Source organism: Sorex araneus, chromosome 4 (assembly GCF_027595985.1).
Source record: "Sorex araneus isolate mSorAra2 chromosome 4, mSorAra2.pri, whole genome shotgun sequence".
Lineage (NCBI taxonomy): Eukaryota > Metazoa > Chordata > Mammalia > Eulipotyphla > Soricidae > Sorex > Sorex araneus.
The window spans coordinates 132,444,202-132,467,837 of record NC_073305.1 but is presented as its reverse complement, the minus strand read 5'-3'; the positions used below and the strand labels follow the sequence as shown (position 1 = coordinate 132,467,837).

Here is a 23,636-nt window from a genome sequence, read left to right as displayed (position 1 = left end):
TTGGGTCATGACAGAATTTGTCCATGACCATGCTCTTAACTTACTATAGCTTGTCCCATTCTGATGCCAGGGTTGCTTACAGCCTGCCCTGGGTTCATCCTTGTCTCTCACTGGGACCCTCCTTTTGGGGGTGTTCGGAAGTAAGGGCAGCTGAGGCTTAAGTAAATATGATGGATGCCCAGGAGTAAATATTATTTGGAGTCATAAACTCCCATGCTACCAAAGCATAGTATGAACTGTCTTCCTGTGTCTGTACAAAGGACATTGCTAAAAAAGGATATTGCTAAACCATGCAAGTGACATAAAGGAAAGAGAAAGGCAATATAGAATTACTAATGCCTGATGGAATTGGTGTGCCTCGGGAGCACTGTTGTGGGAGTAACTCAATAAACCTAAGCTCCCTGTGGAGGAGCAAGGACAACCCTATGCTGTCCATCAAGACACTATAAGAAGTAAAGCACAATTTACTTTGGCACGGGTGGTGACTAAGCACTAGAGGGGAAAAGAAAATCAAACCCTGATGTGACTTTTCGGAATTTTGATATTGAGCATAGGTTATTGTATAGGTGGCTTTAGATACCTAAAAATGGTGCATATTGGGGGCTTATAGTTTAGTAGAAAGAGTTATTAGAGCACCCTGAAAGTTATGGAGACATTAGCATACTTTCTAGTTTATTTTTATTTTGGTCTTTGGGCCACACCCTGCAGTGCTTAGGGGCTTACTCTTAGCGCTGTTCTTGAGAGTCACTCCTGGTGGTTGCTTGGGTTGGAACAGGGCTTACCGGTGTGCAAGACAAAAGCCTTAACCTCTGTATTATCTCACTGATTCCATACCTTCTATTTCTAATTCATTAAACATTCAAAACTTTTTATTGAGATCTGTGATTTATCATATTGCTAATGATGGTTTCCTTTGTACATAATTCCAACACCACACCTATCACCGGTATACCTACCACCACATCCCTTGTTCATGGTTCCCAATGCCCCTTTCTTTCAAACCCTTCCTCCCCAACTCATTTGTGTGGATCACTTCTCAGTTTGTGGCCCTTTGTTGCTACCTTGCTTCATCTCAAGCCCCAGAGATGTGAGGGATTATTCTGTATCTGTCTCTTTCCTTCTGACTGTTGCATGATATCCTCTAGTTCTTGCAATGGAGTGTGTGATTTTTGTTCTCTTAGAGCTGCACAGTATTTCATTGTGTGTATATCAGAAGTTATAGATCCATTCATTTGTAGTTGGGCATATAGGTTGCTTCCATATCTTGACTATTATATATACTAACTGCTGCAACAAACATTGTATCTTCTAGTTTAAATGGCCCTTACCCAGTTAAGCAAGTAAACAGGTCCCAGTGTAGCCAGGTCAGGTCATTTGCAGAGAGTTTCAGCATTTCCCACCTGCCTCAAACACAGGTTTGTGCAGTCTCACTCATAACCAGTGTGGTAGATCAGTGGTCTTCAACTTTTTTACCCTTTGGCCTTGCATTCATCCTTAAACCTGCAGTTAAAAAACCACTGATGTAGGGCCTTGCTGAACTTTGGAAAACCTTAGTTTACTTTGAAGATCTGAGATGCTAGGCATTTGAGTAAAGGAGCAAACTGATCCAGCTGGTGTTTAAATGGTATATCTGGTGTGTTGTGTTTCTGTGCAAGAGCAAAAATGACACTTGTTAGCAGGCGCTTGCATGTAGCCTGGTTAAAGGTCAGGGTGGCTTGGGCCGGGTGGTAGTTGTGGAACTCATGATAAATGGCCAGATTCTAGACTTGTTTCCCAGCTAGAGCCTGCAAGATATGAAGGGTCAAGGATGACTCCAAGGACTATGGCCTGAGCAACTAAATAATTTACCACTTAGTGATATGGAGAAGATCTCAGAGTAATAAGAGTGGATGAAGAAGTTGTGAAATGATTTTCATTTTCATTTTTGTACATGAATTTTCAGATGCACTGATAATGTGTAATAGTATGTATGAACTGATAATGTGTAATAATATGTATGAAACTGGAATTCAGCTGAAGATAAAGATGTGGGAATTGGTAGTTATAAATGGTGTCTAAAGCCATAAGAGGAGCTGGGCATTTGGCTCAGTGGTAGAACATTTGCTTTATGTATGTTTGGTAGAACATTTGTTTATTTTAGCCACACCCAGCTGTGCTCAGGCTTACTCTCGACTCTGCTGGGGGTTCACTCCTGGTTGTTCTCAGGGATCATATGCAGTGCCAGAAATCAAACCAGTGTTGGCTTTGTGCAAGTCAAGTGCTATTTCTAACATGTACTATCTCACCAGCCCTTGCCTTGTAGGTGTGAAGCTGAGAGTTCTATTTAAGTTGTACCATAGGAAAAGCAGAACCCCTGGCTGTCATTGCCCCCGCCCCCCCTACCCCATCCCGTTAGAAAACCCCTGAACCTTAGGAACAGGATTGATATTATCAGTATTCTCAGAGGGAAATAGAAAAAACAAATTTATTAACTGAGAGAGCTAGAAGATGTGGACATTTGGCAAAAGGGAAAGTTTGAAAAAGTTATCTGGGAAATGTAGGAACTCAGGGTTCATATTAGAAATTTTCCAACAGGAGAGAACAAAAGGAAATGCCCTGCTGCAGAGGCAGGGTGGGGTGGTGGGGGTGGGGTGGGGGTGGTGAGACGGATATTGGGAACATTGGTGGAGGAGAATGGGCACTAGTGGAGGGATGTAAACGAAATGCAAACATGAAAGTTTGTAAGTTTGTAACTGTACCTCACAGTGATTCACTAATAAAAATTAAAAAAGAAAGAAATTAATGTTTGTGGATTTAAAGGTAGATCAGCCAGCACAAATAATATTTTTAAAGAGATTTACTATTTACTGTTTAGAAGATTTACCACTGTATTTACTGCTAATAGTATTTGTTATTCTTGGTAATTTCTGGGTAGTCCATGACTTCTGAGAGCCAGCCTTCAAGTGGATGGCTGGCTGTATAGTGATGGTCTCATTTGCTGTAGGAGAGGAAAAGTATCTTTCTAAAACCATGAATTTTGCTGGATTTAAAATGTGATTGCACTGATTTGGGAAAGAGTTTAGATGGAAGTTTTATAAGTATCTGATACAAATTTTGGTTTTATATATTTTATGTAATTAGATATTTTCTAACCACAAATTTCAGAGCCTAGTGCTAAATACTAAAGTAAATATGATTCTGTTTCTGCTGTCAAGGATTCACACAGTTCGGTGGGGTGGGGGACAGGAAACAGATTTAGGTTAACATAAGTGCAGTGGATTGTTATAGCACACTGTGTGTGTGTGTGGTGTGTGTGTGTGTGTGTGTGTGTGTGTGTGTGTGTGTTTTGTTCATCTTGGGGCCACAACCTGTGGTGCTCAGGGCTTACTCCTGGAGGGGCTGAAGAGACACTGTGTGGTTCTGGGGATTGAACCTGGGTCAGCCTTGTGCCAGCTTTGTGCAAGACAAGCTCTGTACTGGCTGTACAATTCCTATTCCTAACACACTATTTTAAAAGTAAAAAGGGGACTGGAGCGATAGTACAGCAGGCAAAGAAAGCACTCACCTCCAAGGCAGGTGACATGGGTTCGGTTCCTGGCACAACTTATGGTCCTCTGAGCCCTACCAGCAGTAAGCCCTGAGCATGGCTGGGTGTGGCACAAAACAAAACACACTTTATTTATTTATTTGGTTTTTGGGTCACACTGGACGATGCACAGGGGTTACTCGGAGCTCATGCACTCAGGAATTACTCCTGGTGGTACTTGGGGGACCATATGGGATGCTGGGAATCGAACCCAGGTTGGCCCTGTGCAAGGCAAACACCCTACCTGCTGTGCTATCGCTCCAGCCCCAAAACACATCTGTAAAGATTTTTTTAAAAAATCAGATTGGTAGTTGTGTAGCAGAAAGCTTCCCAAGGAGCTCATGTTCAATAGAATTTTTTTTAATCCATTTTCTGTTTCATTTTTTGGAGGGCTACCCTGGTTGTGCTCAGGGCGTGCTCCTGGCTCTGTGCTCTGATCACTCTGTACAGGCCTTGGGAGCGGGGTCTTATATGGTGCTGGGGACTAAACTCAGGTCAGCTGTTGCAAGACAAGTGCCCTACCTGTGGTACTATCACTCTGGCTCTCAACTGAATTTTTTTTTTTTAAAAAGAGGATTAAGAATTGGTTAAAGTTTAAATTAAACTTTTAAATTGATTAAAAAGAAGATAATCACTTCACACCAGGGCTATTGGCACACATCAGAAAGAGTGGGAAGAACCAGAGCAGTAGGGCGAATAAAAGGAACCCTCATCCACTGTTGGTGGGAATGCCGTCCAGCCTCCGGAAGAGTGCTGCGGCCTGGATGCACCTTGAGGGTGTCCTGCTGGGTAAAGGCAGAGGGAGAGGGACGAATACAGAATCATCTCTAGCGGTATATACAGCATTTTGCGGGAACACAGATGGCCACAGGTAACAGAGCCAGCATACGGAGCTGAGTGGGTGGGAAGTGGTGTTGGTGGAGGAATCCTGACACTGGTGGAGGGTGTGGTGTTGGAATATGGAATGCCTAAAATACTGTTTGTAGCCATACTGTAAATCACGGTGCATAAATGAAACGTTGAGAAAAGTAAAATTACTGTATCACTGTGTCACTGTCATCCCATTGTTCATTGATTTTCTCGAGCGGGCAACAGTAATGTCTATTCCTCCCAGCCCTGAGATTTTAGCAGCCTCTCCTTACTTGACTTTCCCAACGATTGGAGGCTCTTTCAGAGTCAGGGGAATGAGACCTATCATTACTCTTTTTTTTTTTCTTTCTTTTTGGGTCACACCTGGCTCTGCACTCAGGAACCACTCCAGGTGGTGCTCAGGGGACCATATGGAATGCTGGGAATCAAACCCGGGTCGGCCGTGTGCAAGGCAAATGCCCTACCCACTGTGCTATTGCTCCAGCTCCATCTGTCATTACTGTTTTTAGCATATCGAACATGCCACGGGTAGCTTGCCAGGCTCAGGCCCTGCCTATGCGGGTGGGATACTCTCTGTAGCTTGCCGGGCTCTCTGAGAGAAAAGTAAAATAAGAATAGAAAAGTGTTGAAGTAGAGGGGTCATGGAAAAATTTGGAAATTGTATTAAATACGTATACCACTGATTGGTTACCAGGTACTGAAAATATTCATCAGCCCTAAGAAATTAGAATAACCTTTAACATGAGATTCAGAAAATTGGGTGTACCCCAGGGACACACAACTCTGAGGTTTAAGTCATGTTGGATTTAGAAAGCTCTTAACTTACTATGTTACTGTATTCCTTGTTGTCAGCATTTAAATCTTCCCTATCAGGTCTGAAAAGATAGCTCCAGGGACTGAGCACACACTTTGCATATTGGCTCGATTCCTTGCCATCTGTTTACCCCCAAAAACCAAGCTCAGAGCTGGAAGTAGACTCTGAGCACTGTTGGGTGCAGCCCCCAACCCGAAATAAATAAATCTTCCCCAGTCTTTTTATCATTCACCCATATTTTCTTTTTAAACCAACTTCAAGATATGAGGAAGACCTCATGTCAGTCGTGAATTCATTGCTCCCTCCCCAGCTCAGGCGCTCGCTACTACATAACTAAGTTGTTAGCATTGCTTCCTGTCTGGCTTCTCTCTGATGGGAAGATCTACTTTGCCCACTGCTCCTACTTAAATTTTATATTTAATATGTAAAATGTTGATATTTTCTATTGTTCTGATTTTTATATTTCACAATCATGAAATCATACAGATTCTCGAGGCTTGTAGGGTGATAACGAGAATCCCCAGTCTACCATTTGGTATGCTTCATGGTCTGGTCTCTTGTTACCGTTACAGAGACTTGACACACAAAAAAGTGTCTCTACAGTTAATATTCATTCATCTCTTAACTAGGTAAATGAATTTGTCTTTTTTATTTTTAAGCACCCTTGGTGAATTTTAGATGAAAGATAAATTAAGACAACCTTAATGAGGTAAATGAATGTTCTAGGATCATGTTACATTAAAACATGCTACGTTGTTAGCTCTCTCTTGACCAACTTCCAACCCAAAGTTCCCCCAAAAGTTGGCAGTTGTCCTACTGCTGCCTGCTTCCTGCCTTTGATAATGTTAGTTTGCCTTGATTGGAATGTTTGCCTTTTCTTTGCCTGTTCTTAGTTTTTCTTTGCCTGTTCATTCTTCAAGTTCTATCTTTTAAAATTTTCCCTGATCATTATCAGATATGGCAGTAGTGCCACCCACCCCACCTTATAAAAGTTCTTACAAAGCAACGTTTAATTGTAACCATGGACATTTTAGAGTTGGAAGGGAAGTTGGTGGTGGGTATGACGTGATGGAAAGATTATGAGATTATAAATCAGAGATAAAAGAAAAGTCTTTCCTCTGGACTTGTAAGTGCTGCAGTAAAGAAAAGGCTCAGAGAGGAAACCAGGGTTCAGCATGGCTGTTTGAGCTGGCACCTGGAGAATATCTCAGTTGGGAGATGGTGTGGGCAGTGCTCCCCTAGGGGGAGGAACCCCTGGTGTAAGCAAAGGCATGGGAAGCATGGGAAGAAAAGGTATTTAGGAGACTCAGAGGTAATGTCTCTGGCTGTGTCTAAATTTTGGAAAACATCGTGGTCATCATCATCATCATCACCACCACCACCAAGATATAGCCTCTGGGCACCTGCCAAATACCCGGGTATATAAAACATGAAATGTTTATTGGCTCTTATTGATATTTGCAGTGTTCAGTATGTAAGAGTTGCACTGTAGCACTGTTGTCTTGTTGCTCATCGATTTGCTCGAGTGGGCACCAAAAACGTCTTCATTGTGAGACTTGTTACTGTTGTTGGCATATTGAAACCACCATGGGTAGCTTGCAGGCTCTACTGTGTGGCAGGATACTCTCAGTAGCTTGCCGGGCTCTCCGACAGGGATGGAGGAATTGAACCCGGTTCGGCCATGTGCAAGGCAAATGCCCTACCTGCTGTGCTAGACGTAAAAGTTACGCTTTTTTTATTCTTGTAATTCCTGTTTTTACTTTTTGTATTTTTCCCCAATTTTTATTTAGACACATGATTTATAATAGTAGTAAAATCTCAGACATACAATGATGTTCCAACACTACAGTGTTAGCATTCCTCCGCTATTGTCTCAAGGTCCCTACCCACAGCCCACCTTTTGGGTAAACTTAGTTCTGTAGAAAGATCCTCAGGGTTTGTTGCCATTGGCTATTTGTTATACCCTATGCTGTCTTTGAGCACTATTGAGTGTGACTTCAAAACAAAAGAAAACAAATCAACGGGGGTGGGAGGGGGGAGGAAAAACCAAAAAACTTCAGGAACAGAATTCTTTAAAAGAATTGTGACATATGAAGGGATTTTTTTTTGTACCACGCTGTGTTGCACATGAGCTTTTTCTGACTACTAGGGAGTAGCTTTGGGTGCCCTGGGTAGCTTTGGGTGCACCATGTGTTGTTGGGGTCAAGCCATGGCATACAGAGTGTGTGCACCGGCACCAGTTCTTAAAGTCCCTAAGAGACTTAAATGTTTTGGAATTATGGTTTTTGTTTTCCAAACTAATACGATAGGTATACCGTTGAGTACTATATTGTAAACACCATATTCTATTGTAGTCCTATAGCACTATATTAAGTGCTTTCTACTAACGTAATTTTTATATCTATTAAGTGCTATTCTCATTTTGCAGATGAGAAAACAGAGAAGTTGAGTGATTTACTTGTGATCAGAGTCAGTGACGAATTTAGATTTTGTTTTTGCTTTTTGGGTCACACCTGGCGATGCACAGGGGTTACTCCTGTTACTCCTGGCTCTGCACTCATGAATCACCCCTGGCAGTGCTCAGGGGACTATATGGGATGCTGGCATCGAACCCGGGTCGGCCGCATGCAAGGCAAATGCCCTACCCGCTGTGCTATTATTCCAGCCCCAAATTTAGATTTTTGAATCCAGGTAGTTTGGCTCCTTATTCCACATTTTGAATTCCCACACCCCACATTGTAGTGCCTCTAAGGAGTTGGTTTTTGTATTTTACCTTTTTGAAAAGGATACTACTTATGCCCTTTCATTTTATTTATCAGGCAGTTTTTCTTGATATTTTTCTGTTTAACTGAAAAATAATTAACATACGCCATGGTATAAGTTTGAGGTATATGCAGCATGATGAGTTGATTTACATGGTGTGAATTGATTACTACAGTAGACTCTGCTAACATTTTCTCATGAAAATATGAGAAAAAGAAAGAATCAAGAGAAAACATTCTTTTTCTTGTGAAGAGGTCAATGATTTGTTCTCAGCAACTCTTCTGTGTATTATTCTGTAGTATTAACTCTAGTTATCATGTTGCTCATTACACCTCCAGTATTTATTAGTTTTAGAATTTTATTTATGATGGGTAGTTTATACCTTTAAACCATCTTTCTCCAGCTTTACCTTCCCTTACCATACACCTCTGGGAAACACAAGATATCTTTTTTGAGAAGAGGTTTTTGTTTGGATTCTACATGTGAGATCACATGGTATTTGTCTTTGACTTCACTTAGCAATACCTTTTGGAAGACTGACATTATGATTCTATCAGTTTGGGTCTTTTGAGGCAGGGTCAGTACATTATCTTGTTTGCAGTTTATAGGACTCGTGCAGTTTGGTAGAATTTGTATTGGTTGTCACGTTGCACCTTGAGGTCATAAAAAATATGTATGTAAGAAACAATGGTTTATGAAAATGAAGGTAACAACTTTTATTTTGGTGGGGGACGGGGTGGGTCTTTTTGGCTGCATTAAGGCAAATTGTCTGCTATACTGTTTTTCCAGCCCCTGAGATACCAATGTCTTTTACTGGTTCTGTGCCTAAGATGCCATTGTAGAATTTTGATGGCCTGTCTTCTCTCACATCACGTTTACCCAAGTTCTGCAGTTTATTTTTTAAGTACAAAAAAAAGAGGCAGTTCGGTGTTTGTATGACTGTTGGTAAGGACCTCTCACAAAGAAAGTGGGAAACATTTGCAGGTTTTTTTTTTTTTAATGTTTCTGACACAAGAAAGACAAGGAATTGTGAAAAGAATGAACAAGTGATTCAGTTCTATCATCTAAAGATGGGGAGAAAAAAGGGAGCTGTGTCCGCATTATCATATTTTGGTTTATAGTGACCCCTGCTTTTTAATAAACGTGGCTCAAATGATCAAATGAAGTCTTGGAATCTGACTGTTCAGATGATTATTACTTCTTGAGAGAAGAGTGCTTAGAGAGAAGGAGAGAGGCTATAGCGTTACCTTTCCATGGTGACCATACATACATTTTGAATTTTCTTTCAAATTTTATTTCCTGTACTATTTTTTTTTTTTTTTTTGCTTTTTGGGTCACACCTGGCGATGCACAGGGGTTACTCCTGGCTCTGCACTCAGGAATTACCCCTGGCGGTGCTCAGGGGACCATATGGGATGCTGGGATTCGAACCCGAGTTGGCCGTGTGCAAGACAAACGCCCTACCCGCTGTGCTATCGCTCCAGCCCCTCCTGTACTATTTTTTGGGGGGGAAAGAAGATATACCATTGTGACAGTATGGGTTGTGATTTTTCAACTCCAAAATTGTATTTGAATGTTCATAAAGTCTCTTAGGAAAGGCACTCTTTGTCTCCATTTTCTTCCATTGTGAATAAAAGAGGAATTTTAATAGTAATGATGTATCGAGTACAGAGACCCTTTACTTACCACCTTGCCAGATTAAATTTGTCATAATTCAGATTTCACTTAATGCAACCAGTAAATATATTGAAAAAGAACATGCTATCAGTGTTATCAGGAAGTAGTGCAATATTTTCCCGAGTTGATTTTGTGTGAATTGTAAACTTGAAATTTTTCTGCAGATTGCTGAAGCTCAGTATATCATTTGAATTTGAAGCCTTGAAAGGTAGAATTAGAATACACGAAGTTTGCATGTATTAGTTGCTAAGAATAGTGAACTTTATGGATATATTTGAGTAGGAGATAGAACACTGAAGTGTGCTGGAAGGAGTACTGAACTCAGTTCAAGTGCCTAGAATGCTATTTGACTCATAAATAATGTTTGTGTTATGTGGAACAAGTTATCTACTCCTTTGACAGCTTATTTACCTTTAGGTGACATTGCATCAGATTGACCGTCAGAGTGTGTTTAAATATAGTGATAGAAAATGTGACTTTTAAAAAATTTTATGGCACTCTTGATGCATACTGCTCAGAAGAGCTAACAAAGAATTTCTTGAATAATTCAGTGTTAATACTTGATATTTGATTAAATCAGTATTTAAGGTACAATTATAGGGTGCGTTATGGTAAGTTGTGGATTGGCTAGCTCCTGAATACTGGGAAATGTATGAGTAGGACATTGAATTTGTTGGTCTAGATATCAAGAGTCTTTAGCATTTACTCTTACTGTTTATTGTCTTATTATCTAATTGTAGAGGATTAGTACTGGAAGGCACTTGGATATTACAGAGTCTAAAATTTAAATTCTGCCACACTCAGAATTCTTCAGTTTGCTGATTTACTGCCATATTTCTGATTTAGACACTATTCTAAAAAAAGCTCAGAATAGAAAGATTATTCTCTTGGGGCATAGTATTATAAGCTGTGTTTTTAGTAGATAGAATTTTAATGGATCAGAGAGGAAATTTCTTCAGAGGACACAGAATAGTTTGCTGGACCTGTTTTTCAGCAGAAGTTTATAAAAACAAATATGAAAACCAGAACATAGTCTTCAGCAAAGTTGGTAAAAACAAATATAGTAAATAAGACTGAACATATTGATGAACCCAAATGATGAGATGGAAATAGATTTTCACAAAGATATTTTCCAAGTTGTGAAATGTATATCTTGCAAGATGTAGAATCTAGAGATGGCGGGTTGACCATATTAGATGGGAAGGCGTAATTTTGAAAATGATATTTGGGGGCTTGTGCCATAAGAAAATAAAGGGCATAGATGAAATGTATATTTTAGGTAAATAATCAACTGCTTTGGGGCTTGAGAGAATGGTGCAAGTATAATTTCACTCAGATTGTAGTGTATTACTTGCATACATTATCACATGTAGTTTGAATTGGTTACATATGTATGCTTATTTGAAATACATAGTTCTGCATGTAGAAGCTAGTGATCTTTGCTTTCATTTGTAAAAGTGTGGATGCCAGTTTTTGAAAATGACTTTTAGGCATTCATTTTTGCTGTTTTGCTTCTGTTACTGTTTCATTACGAGTGCATTTATCTGAAAGGCCCTGACGAATGCTCTTTATTTTATTTTCAGTTTGGCTTTTGGTTGGAAAAGAACTTAGCCTATATGTACTGCGTTACCCACTGGAAGAATGACAGATGACAAAGATGTGCTTCGAGATGTGTGGTTTGGGCGAATTCCAACTTGCTTTACCCTGTATCAGGATGAGATAACTGAACGGGAGGCAGAGCCATATTATGTAAGTATGTTAATTGTAGCAAGTGGGATATTTAATTTGGACTAATTTTGTAAATAAAACTATAAAAACCTGAAGGCTGTTATCCAGCATTTTAGGTATGACTAAACAAATCAGAAAACATAGGTAAGTAGAAAAAAGGCAGTAAAATTTACTTCTAATGCTGCTGACCAGAGGAAAGAACCAGCTATTGTTGAAATGTTGCTTTAGGTCCTAGGGGTTACTACTACTAGCTGTACGTTCAGGGATAACTCCTTTTGGTGCTTGGGGGACCATATGGGCTCTTACGGGATGTCACAGATCAATCCTGAATCTGTTGCGTAAAAGTCAAGCACTCTTCCTACCCTACTGTCTCTCCTTTTTTCCCTTTTTGAGTACATATGTAACTTTGGCATCTAACATGTCTGTTAATCAGATTCTTCTGCTCTTTTACTGATAATCCCTAATAAGCCTAGACATTCTTTTTTTTTTTTTTTTTTTTTGCTTTTTGGGTCACACCTGGCGATGCACAGCGGTCATTCCTGGCTTTGCACTCAGGAATTAATCCTGGCAGTGCTCAGAGAACCATATGGGATGCTGGGAATCGAACCCGGGTCGGCCGCGTGCAAGGCAAATGCCCTACCCGCTGTGCTATCGCTCCAGCCCCAAGCCTAGACATTCTTATCAGTTGTCATTATTTCAGTTTTTTTCTTTTTATTCTAAGTTACATGTAATAATTTTTACCCAGACAGATTTGGAAAAGTCGTTGTGTGTTTATTTCACTTCAGTAAATTTTATTTTACTTTAATAGAGCTTGCTGTAGAACAGAGAGATAGTACAGCAGGTGAGTCGTTTGCCTTGCATTTGACCAACCAGGCTTCGATCCCTGGGACTCCATATGACTCTCCGCACTGCCAAGCGTGATCCCTGGGAGTACAGAGCCAGGAGAAGGTGCTGAGCACCAGCCAGCTTTCCCTCAAATAGAGCTCCCTGCCAAATAAATAAATCTTGCTCTGTGCTTTCTCCCTTGGCTGTTAGAGAGACTGTTAATCTTTAGCCTGCTGTTGTTACAGGAAGTCAGGTTACTGCAGGTTACTCGGGAACCCATTTATTAACTTTTTTTTGAGCTCAGAAATTGTTTGATTTTTCTCTTTGTGCCCTGCATAGAGGAGCCTTTTATTACTAGTGCTTTTGCAATCTTAGTTCTATATATTTGAAGTTTTAGCTGTTTTCCGCCTTTAGAAAAACTTCAATAGTTAAATACAAACTGTAAATTCCAGCTTAGAAGAATTTTGTTAAAGGTATTTCTTTTCACTCTTCTGTAATATGGTTTAAGATATTACTTGTTTTATTTTCAAACTAGATTTTGCTATTTTAATTAAAATTTTAATCCTGAGTAACCTTATACCGCTTAAACAAAGTGTATATGTATCTAGTTTGTGAAAATGGTGAAACTGAGAAATTTTTTTTTTTTTCCTTTTTGGGTTACACCCAGCTACGATGCTCAGGGTTTACTCATGGCTTTTGCACTCAGGAATTACTCCTGGCTTTTGCACTCAGGAATTACTCCTGGCGGTGCTCCTGGGACCATATGGGATGCTGGGAATCGAATCTGGGTCGGCCACATGCAAGGCAAACGCCCTACCCACTGTGCTATTGCTCCAGCCCCAAACTGAGAAGTGTTTTTTCTTTTACTTTTAAATCAGAATATGACACACTTCTGAAGTTAACAAATATTCAAACTTGAAATATTCTCACTTTATATCTGAATTTGATTAATTTGGAAAAGATTCTTGTGATAGAATCACATGCAGCAGAGTGTTGCATGATAAGCATAGTAATCTAAAAGCTAGATTTTACAGTGCCTAAAAGGAAAAAAAAAAAAAGACAAGAAAAATATCTGCCATAGAGGCAACGTGGGGGCTGGGGGGGGCACAGGCAAACTGGGGACACTGATGGCAGAAAATGTACACTAGTGAAGGGATGGGTGTTGGAACATTGGATGAAACTCAGTCATGCACAACTTTGTGAATGTGTGTTTTATTAGAAAATAGGTGGTTCAATTAAAAGATAAGATCAAAGCTAAGTTGTAAATGATGTAGTACAATTCAAATTTTGCTCCTTAAATACATACATGCATGAGTTTAACTAAATATACATAGGAAAAAAGTACAAAAACACTGGCAGTATTTAATCTTTCAGAAGTATCATTGAACATGTTTGGGCTCATATTCGCATGTATCTTGGCTGTATATTAATGCTTGAAAGTATTTTTAATTTCTTTAGTTATAATAATTTTTTTTTGAGAGTTAGGGTGACGTGGGGCTGGAGTGATAGCACAGCTGTAGGGCGTTTGCCTTACACTTGGCTGACCTGGGTTCGATTCCCCTGCCCCTCTTAGAGAGCCTGGCAAGCTTCTGAGAGTATCTCGCCCACACGGCAGAGCCTGGCAAGCTACACTTGGCGTATCCGATATGCCAAAATCAGTAACAACAAGTCTCAAAAAATGAAGACGTTACTGGTGCCCGCTCGAGCAAATTGATGAGCAACAGGATGATAGTGACAGGGTGACATGAGGTTAAAATATTGCAGCTCGAGGAGCAATAGGTCTGTTTCCTAGACTCTCCAAATTCAGGTGAAGTGACGAAACAGGACTGTCTCCATGACTTGGAGAATCTGCATGCTTCCGCTGCTTCTGGCTCTGTGCTCAGGGTTCAGGAAACCATTTGGGCTACCAGGGATCGAACCCAGAGCAACTCTGTGCAAGACACGCACCCTTCCCGCTGTACTGTTGATCTGGCTCCTCAACTTTTTACCTATGAGGCCGCCTTTACCGTATTTATATTTTAAAATTCTTGTTAGCTTATAGTAGTTCTTTGTTGATCCTATTTCCCTTTCAGCCTTATTTCTTTTTCCTTAGGAGACAAACTTCTTAAAAATCTGGTGCCTACCTACCTTTCACCCTTTACTTTTCTCTGTATTTCACACTCCTCCAAGAAAAAGACCTCTCTTTTGCCAAGTGTTGTGCAAGTTTTTGAACTTTTTTTTTTTCTTTTTGGGTCACACCTGGCAGTGCTCAGGGGTTACTCCTGGCTTTGCACTCAGGAATTACTCCTGCAAGTGCTCAGGGGACCATATGGGAGGTGGGAATTAAACTCGGATCGGCCACGTGCAAGGCGAACGCCTTACCTACCTACTGTACTATCGCTCCAGCCCCAAGTTTCTGACTTTTAACTGAATTTGTCAGCAGTTTTTGATACCGGTTACTGATGTCCCCACTGCCATCTCTTGCTTTGTAGTGCCTGGGGGTGGTGGTGTGGTGGTGGTGGTGTGTGTATGTGTGTGTGTGTGTGTGGGTGTATGTGGTGTGTGTGTGGGTGTGTATTTTCTCCTTTGCCAGATTTTCCTTCTTGATCCTCAGTGTTGGCATTCCACAGGACTTTGCCTGTAAATTTTTTTTTTTAACTTGTCTCCAGAATTCTTATTTATTCTTGTAATCTTTGTTGAGCTTTTATTTTTGGGGGGAATGTCCTGTCACATGGTTTCTATTCCTCCATCGGGTGGTCCTGGGGACCACCAGGCGCAGACAGTACTCAGGAGGCCTTACTTTGCCAGGCATCAGACTCTGGGCCTCATCCATGCTAGATTTGTGCTCCAGTTCTTTGAGTTAATCTCCCCAGACCCTGTTAAGTATCTTTTTTATCTTGGCCATTCCTTAGATTTTTTTTCTCTAGAGCTTCAGACGTACACACTGCTGAATATTCTGAGTGTCTTAAAGGAGCTCAAACTGTGTTTGTTTAAACGAATCATCATCTTCACTCCCAGATAACCCAGTCACCTGTCCTATAAGCACTATCATTAAAGTGAAATCAGTCATTTTTCTTTCTAATGACGTAGGATTCATTATTTGCTGTGTTCTTCTCCAGTACTGATGCTTGGTCAGCAGTTCAGTTAATTTCTTCTCATCTCAAATAGCTCTTGAATCTGCCCTATTTCTTACTTGATTCACTGCTTAGCCTAGTTTGAACCACTGTGTTAAAAACTAATGGTTTGCATAAATAATTTCCCCTTTAAAATTTTCTATTGCGCAGGTAGTTTTTTTCAAAATGTTACATATCTTGTTATTTGCCTTCTTAAAGCTTTTTGTGGTTCTTACTGTCCGTAGAATCCTTAATGAATTTTATGAAGTTCTTCATTTTTCTTGGTAATTCTCTACATTCCTGTCATACTCAACTTCTTAAAATTCTTCGAATATGTCTGTCTCGGCCTTTTTAGAATGAATACATCCATCCTATGCCTTCTTGCAGTTCCTTCTGTTGGAGTGAGCGGCCACCTCTCCTGTCCCTACTCCACATCCATACACTCCCACCCACCCATAGTTCCTTCCTGTTTCCTTTCTGATTCTTGTGTTAAGGGCTTGTACTCAAGGCCTTCCCTGAGCTTGTAGATCTAGTTATATTTCTTTGTTCCTTGCTCTGGTAACATTATTTCTTCTCATACTTGGAATTCATCATATTTTAAACTTTGTTTTTAGTATTTACATCTTCGGCCTGTGTGAGCTCAGTGAGAGGGGAAATTTCAGTTTTAAAGTAAAGTTTTACATAGGGGTGGTATGGAAGAAAGGGGACGAGAGCGCTCAGGTTGCGATGCTGCCCGGCTGCGAGGGTGTGGAGAGGAACCCTTTTTTTCTGTTGCATTCACTGCACTATATTCATGGTTCAGTGTGATTCCCTGACAACTTAAAAGTAGAACAGAATTACAGAATGTTTTAATATTTTTTTTATCAGTAAGTAAATATCTAACTTTGTAATTGGAAACTGTTGGGCAAAATAGGATTTGGCATAAATAAATCATAGGCACCTTTTTTCAGAATCATAACTTATACAACTGTGGGGGAAAAAAAGCATACTTTCTTTACAAATTACGTAGCAAATAATAAATCAGTTGTATCATACTCAATGAATATTTGCCCTTGCTAAGTGAGAAGATTGATTTTTTTCCCTATCCTCCCCACCCCTACTTCCATTAGCCCCGAGAGCTGGAGGATAGATTTTTATATAGCCTATAGTATTCCAAAGAAGCCACTCTCTTTATTCATATTAAACCATCTTAAAGAATCTTCTTCTTCTTCTTTTTTTTTTTGCCTTTTTGGATCACACCTAGCAATGAACATGGGTTAAGGAATCTTTAAAAAAAAAAATGAGCAAGATAAAATAAAATAAATCCAAGAGGACAAATATTTTACGATTCCAGTCACATGATGTACTTAGAGTTGTCAAATTTGTAATCACAGAACAGTGACTGCCAAGGGTTTAGGGTAAGGGCACAGAGTTTGAGTTTGGAGTGATGAAACAGTTTGGGAGGCAGCTGGCAGTGATGCCCACCCAGCAGTGTGAGTATGTTTAGCGGCATTCAGCTGTCCATGCAGACCTCCTCACAGCAGGGCTGGGGAGATGCCTCACAGGGGCTGGAGTGCAGGCGCGGTCCTGGGTTCAGTCCTGAGCACACTGTGGTTCCCCAGCACTAGCTCAGGACCTATGAACGTAGGCTCCATGGCTTCCCAAACGAGATAAAAAAGACCAAGTGGTAAATACTGGCACGATTAATAAAAGAGGAATGTACAGCCACTGAGCTATAGCTGGGAAGACCTCTCATGATGGTGTCTTTTTGTTCTTTTTGATATTTTTATCTGTTTGCCAGATAAATTGGTTTTGTATTGACTCTTGTAGTCGTTTTTCAATCATAGAATTTGAAGGTAGAATTTTCAATCATAGAGTTTGTAGATAGAATTATTTATTACAGTAGGTATTAGGTGCAAATTGCACCAAAGGCCGGTTTGAGCAGAAGATTCCAAATACATTGTATGATGGACTTAATCATATTGACAGGACATTTGAAATGTGCCAGGGAGATCGTGTTGGGTTCAGGCACGTGCCTTCCTGGGATCCTGCTGCTGACTCCGGTTTGATTTCTAGTACCACATGTAGTCCCTGGAGTACTGCCAGGAGTCAGCCACTCCTGAGCACAGAGCTGGGCACAGCCACCCTGAGCACCACTGGATATCATCCAAACCCTCCCATCTCCCAGAGTAAAAAACAAACAAACAAACAAAAAACATAACAATTGCTCTCTGGTGTTTTGCTTCGCTGAACCTTTGGCATCTTTGATTCTTTTGGCAAATATTTATTTTGTGTTTGATTATGTCAAGCAGGCATTATGTGGGGCATTATGATTTTATCAGAAAATGATGAAAATCCATGTCTAATTCTAATGTCTCTCTCTTTTTTTTTTATTGCAAAGCAGTTTTTATTTCATGAGAGTCATTTGTGAGTTCTTTTAAGTCTGAGCGGATCGTTGGGACGTAGCACAGCACTGTCCAGAATCAGGAGCTGATACCTGAGCTCAGTATCATTAGTCTTGGTATGTCTCTCTTACCATTGCTGCAGGCTAACGTTGCTCTCCACAGGATAGATTACAGCACGATGTCCAGCAGACATTTAAAATGAAGGCTCTGGACTTCCTAATATCAAACTTAACAAACGAATAGAGTTTACTCATTTATTTCATTCTAAAAAATGTCCCGTTGGGGCCAGGGAGAGAGCTGAAAGTGGCTAAGCATCTGCTGGGCTTGTTTGAGACTTCAGCTGAAGTCTAGCACTGTGGCTACCTCACCCCGCTCTTGCACTGCTTGGTATAGCCCAGGTGGCACCTGCAGCGCTGAACCCTTAGGTCAGAGCTGCTCGGCCAAGCACTGCTAGCAGTAGTTCCCTCAGCCAGCCCCCAACACCACTGGGGATGGCCCTTATTTTTTAAATAGAACTAATTTATTGTACTTTTAAAATTTTTTCAGAGACTGCCCATGCCACGTCTGTATTTGGTTATCATTTCTGCCTCTAATGAATCTTTCCTCTGCCATTTATTTAATAAAATGATTTTGGCAAGTTGCTTAAGCTGTATGTAAATAGAGGCACTAACATTGTCTGTAAAACACCTAATACTTTTCTTTATACCTTCTATTACTTTCCGTTTTCTTTTCTAATCACATACCAGTTGTCTCTTTGTAAAAGAGGGATTCTTTGTTGAATTCACAGTACTTTCTAACAGCTTACTTAACACCTTTAGCAACCTTCTGATCTATACTTAAATCTCCCTGTATTTACAGCCCTGGGATCATTGTCGTATATTACCTATTGGGACCTGTTAACTTGGCCTAGAGTGAGTAAATATCAGTTCTTTCACCGCAGTATTTTTTTTCTTGTACTCTAGAGTACAGTAGTTTTAGTTCATTAACTGATCAAGAGATACTGAATAATAAGAAAAAAAAATTGTAGTTAGGTTCACAGAAGCAGAAAGCGAATAACACTTTTTTTTTAAGGCAGAAAATTGAGAAAGCAAGAAATAAAATGCTTACTACAGAGGAGGAAAGAATGCTAATTAAAAAAAAGAAAGACTCCATTTATCTAGTTGTGGGTTTTTTTATACAAATCCTAACCAGTTTTCCAGAATGCTGTCTTTAAGTTTTGGAATGCATTTCTGTGGGGGGAAAGAAAAGAATAGCCTTCAAGCTATCACAGTTGGGTGCCTTACTTTTTTCTTGCCAGAATTGTCTGTCTTCAAAGTGCACAGTCACACTTGAGGGATTTAATGATAGTATCAGGATCATCAGTCTTCTGCATGCATTGTACCCTAAGCTTCTGTTTTATTGCAGTCTAAAGAATTAACTGTGTAGATCAAAAGTCATCTTTGACTTGCCTTTCTCCTTGGATTTTTTTTGGTTAGTAATTACCAAAATCTCTTCCGTCTTATTTTTTATTTTTTATTTTTTTTTTTGCTTTTTGGGTCACACCCAGCAATGCACAGGGGTTACTTCCTGGCTTTGCACTCAGGAGTTACTCCTGGCGGTGCTCAGGGGACCATATGGGATGCTGGGAATTGAACCCAGGTCGGCTACGTGCAAGGCAAATGCCCTACCCGCTGTGCTATCGCTCCAACCCCTCTGTCTTATTCTCTTATCTTTCGATCTTTTCCAATCCTTCATCCCATCTTCCCATATAATATGCACTGTAGCTCTGTTGTTCATCTATTTGCTCGAGTGGGCACCAGTAACGTCTCCATTGTGAGACTTGTTACTGTTTTTGACATATCAAATGCGCCACTGGTAGCTTGCCAGGCTCTGCCGTGCAGGTGGGATACTCTCGGTAGCTTGCCGGGCTCTTCGAGAGGGATGGAGGAATTGAACCCAGGCATCCTACCTGCTGTGCTATCGCTCCAGCCCTCCATATCCCATGTTAAATATAGTAGATTTTTCTGTGAGTTTATCTTTAAGTCTTTCAGGTTCAGCTGCTAGTGCATTCCTCAATAATACTGTTTTTCGTTAGACCATCCTTTTTAAATGATATTATAATGAACTCCTATGATAGTTTTTCAAATGAAAATTTTCATTTGACCCTTAAAGGCCATTCTGATGCTATCATGTTTGTTTTCATTTTGGAATGACATCTGACAATGCTCAGGGCATACTCTTGCCTCCTTGCTCAGGAATCATTCCTGGTGGTGCTCAGGGGACAGTGCTGGGATCAAATGTGGGATGGCCATGTCCAAGTAAAGCTCCCTAACCCCTGTACAGTTTCTCTGACCTGCCAAGACATACTTTCATGAGAACTTTTTTTTTTTTTTTTTTTGCTTTTTGGGTCACACCCCATGATGCACAGGGGTTACTCCTGGCTCTGCACTCAGGAATTACCCCTGGCCATGCTCAGGGGACCATATGGGATGCTGGGATTTGAACCCGGGTCGGCCGCGTGCAAGGCAAACGCCCTACCCCCTGTGCTATCGCTCCAGCCCCTCATGAGAACTTTTTATGAATGTATTTTTCCTTTGAACTTACTTTATTTTTTAATGTATTTTTTATTTTAAATAGTACTGCTATTTATTCAGCCACTGATTAAGCTGACTGAAGCAGGCTTGAACTTCGTATTACTTTTTTAATTTTTAAAAAATTTTTAAATTTTTCAGAAAGTTATTCACAGTAATTGCTTACATTCAATGTTTCGATACCAATCCCACCACCATTGCACCTTCTTACCACTATTACTTTAAATCTTCCCACCACCACCACCTCAATCTGCCCCTTAGGCAGATGCTAAATAATATTTTTTGTGTTGCTTGACATGAATGGTATGAGGTGTCACACAGCCGAGAAAGTGACTGCGTGCTCCTTGAATTCTCAAAGTTTTAAGTATTTGGTCCGGATATCTGTGGTGTACAGCTTTCTTCAGAGACTCATTTGTGAGTCTCTGAATCCTGACCGTTAGTGTGCTTTAGTGGTGCACAGAGGCAGTTCTTGGGTGTGACTCTCAGGAAACCGGGAGGGCAGGGAGATGGGGGAAGCTTGCCCATCCCTGTGAAGCCTGGAGTTTTCACTCACTGGTCCCACATGCCTGGGTTTTTCATTGGGTTCATTCTAATGCATGGGGGGCTGGGGATGAGCCCATGAAGGTTGGCCATGAGCTTGGCAAGCTGCGGGGGTTCGTTTGGGGCAGGCGGAGGAACTCACCTGCCCCCTCCGAGATGCCCTGGTGAAATCAGCCTGACGTGGGGTGGGGAGACAACTCTGCGGCCCTTCTGCTCTCCTCTGAGATTCATTTGTGAGTCTCTGAATCATGGCCATTAATGCACTTAAATGGCCTGCTTTTGATGTCTTTCGAGATTTATTTATGGGTCTCTGAAGCAAGGACGATATATGAGCTTTTATAACTGAGCCGAGGTGGTTTGTGGGCATGATTCTCACGTACCTAACTTTGGGCCGTTTAATTTCTCAAGAAACTTAGTCCCAAGTTGTTGAGGTCTGCCCAGAGGCACAGTGGCAATTTTGGGGTATCAGGAAGCCTGTAGGCACCATCAGGCTGCTGATACAGGTTGACCTATTGGGTGGCACTATACCCCTCACGCCCAACATACTTTAGTCGTATATATATCTTTGTTGTAATGTTCTTTGCAGCTAATTTATTGAACTGTAGATTATTAAGATTTCGTCAGTTGATGAAAATCCCTGATTTATCAGTCTAGAGGTGAGGTACATTAAGGCTGAGTTATTTTTTCAGAACAGTTTAACTGAAGTGAATCAGTTTTAATTTCTCTCGGCACTTTTTCCTCTTCTTTTTTTCTTTTCATGTTTTGGGCTACTTTTGGTGATGCTTCAGGGCTATCTCTGGTTCAGTATTCGGGTTTGCTCCAGGCATTGCCCTGGTGGGCAGTGTGGTGCTGGGATTTCACTGGGTCTCCCTCATGCAAAACACGTGCTCCAGCCTACTGAGCTATCTAGGACCCTAAATCATTGTTAGTTTTTGAAATTAAATTTGGTAGAACTAAGTATCCCAGGTAGTATGTTATTTAATTCTGTTGCATTTTTATTTGGAGGAAAGTATTATGGAAAGATTGTACATAGGTGTTTCGTTTTAGACATTTATGGCATAAGCAGTACTTAATGATACCTTAAGAAATTTAGACATCTAATTTAGACATCTTATGTTTAAATGCCCTTCATTTTCTACATAAAAAGCTGCTTGGTATAGAGAGTATAAAATGATACAAAGACATAGCTTTTTCATTGGAATTTAGGACTTTACAGTATGTGTATATATATCTCTATATTGAAAAATTATAAATAAATAAGGTTTTATAAATTTTCATTTCAGTTGCTTTTGCCAAGAGTAAGTTACTTGACGTTGGTAACTGACAAAGTGAAAAAACACTTTCAGAAGGTTATGAGACAAGAAGACATTAGTGAGATATGGTTTGAATATGAAGGCACACCTCTGAAATGGTGAGTGGATTTTCTACAATGTTAAGCATTAATTATATGAGCTAAGAGATGGTATTGTGCTCTGAGTCATTTGTAGTAAGTTCTGCGAAGCCTTGCTTTTTAAACTGAGCATATTGGTCCAATGAGAGGTCATGCAACTGAATGTGAGGATTGTTAAAAATACAGCAATAGGAGAAGATTTCTGAATGCACAACAAGTGGATCTTAATTCAGAACTATCCTCATAGTACAGCTGAGGTATTTCTGAAAGCTGTCACTTGAGTTTTCTCAAAAACTCAAAAAGGCAAAAAGGGATCCCGAGTAGGAAACATTTCAGAAGCCTTGCTCTAAAGAAAGAAATCACTAATCTAGTTTTTAAAATGAAGTTAATTTAAAGCATTATAGAATACTATTGAAAATATTTCTGCCTTCTAGTCACATAAAATATTAGATTTTTCTGTTTTCATCAGTGGACATTTTTTATGGCATAATTGCTAGTGTAGTTGTGATGTGGCCTTTTGTTTTCTCTGTTTTGCAGATATATTTAAAATTTCATCTGAATAATTTACTGACACCATTCAGGTTTTTTTTTATTTCCTGCCTTCAAAATTTACATACATTCATAATTACCTAAAGTGTCTCTTTCAAATTAACACATTTAATTGACCAGTATATATGAGTACATATTCATTAACCTTGATGTAGTATTCTAAAGTTTCATTGTGATATGAACAATAATTTTTTTAAGTAACATGAAAAATAAGTTATAAATCTGGGTTCATTGATACACAGTGCAGTTTTTGTACTTCCTCTGTTACTGGGAGTTTCCAAAGGATATTCTGCTGGTGGCCTTTGAGAACTGTTTTGAGCAGATAACCTGAAACTAATGCAGAGGGGGAACATATAGATGCATTGGACAGAATCAGCAGTACACCCTGAACCTCACTGAGCCAGTAGTAAATCTTTTAGTTTATTTATTTTCGTCTTTTATTCTTGTGCTTCTATAACTGTCAAAAGGAAGAAAGAAAATTACAGAGAATTTTTAAATGGTTCAGTTAGGCTGAAATATATAGGTTTTAGAAATGCTGCCTTATGGATATAGTTGATTAAAAGAAACAAAGACTGTCAAGATTTAAATGAAATATGAAAAATATAAGAAGGTTAAAAAAATGGTCTTGCTGTTTGAATCTAGGAGTATTAAAATAAGTTCTAACTTAGACATAATTAAGAAGAATGGTACTTGGTGTTAATTAAGTGAAGCTAATGTGAATAGAAGAATTACTCAGAAATATGTAGTGAATGGGGCTGAAGCAATAGCACAGCGGGGTAGGGTGTTTGCCTTGCACGCGGCCGACCCGGGTTCAATAACCAGCATCCCATATGGTCCCCTGAGCACCGCCAGGGGTGACTCCTGAGTGC

At 40.0% G+C, this 23,636-nt stretch overlaps 1 protein-coding gene across 1 annotated transcript in view; it reads left to right on the top strand.

Moving 5' to 3' along the window:
- ATG5 (autophagy related 5) overlaps positions 1-23,636 on the top strand; it is a 121,850-nt gene that overhangs the window by 2,189 nt on the left and 96,025 nt on the right. The window contains exons 2-3 of the mRNA XM_055135148.1: positions 11,273-11,438; positions 22,112-22,239. Coding sequence (XP_054991123.1) covers positions 11,331-11,438; positions 22,112-22,239 — 236 coding nt within the window. The 5' untranslated portion in view covers positions 11,273-11,330. The remainder of the gene's footprint in view (positions 1-11,272; positions 11,439-22,111; positions 22,240-23,636) is intronic.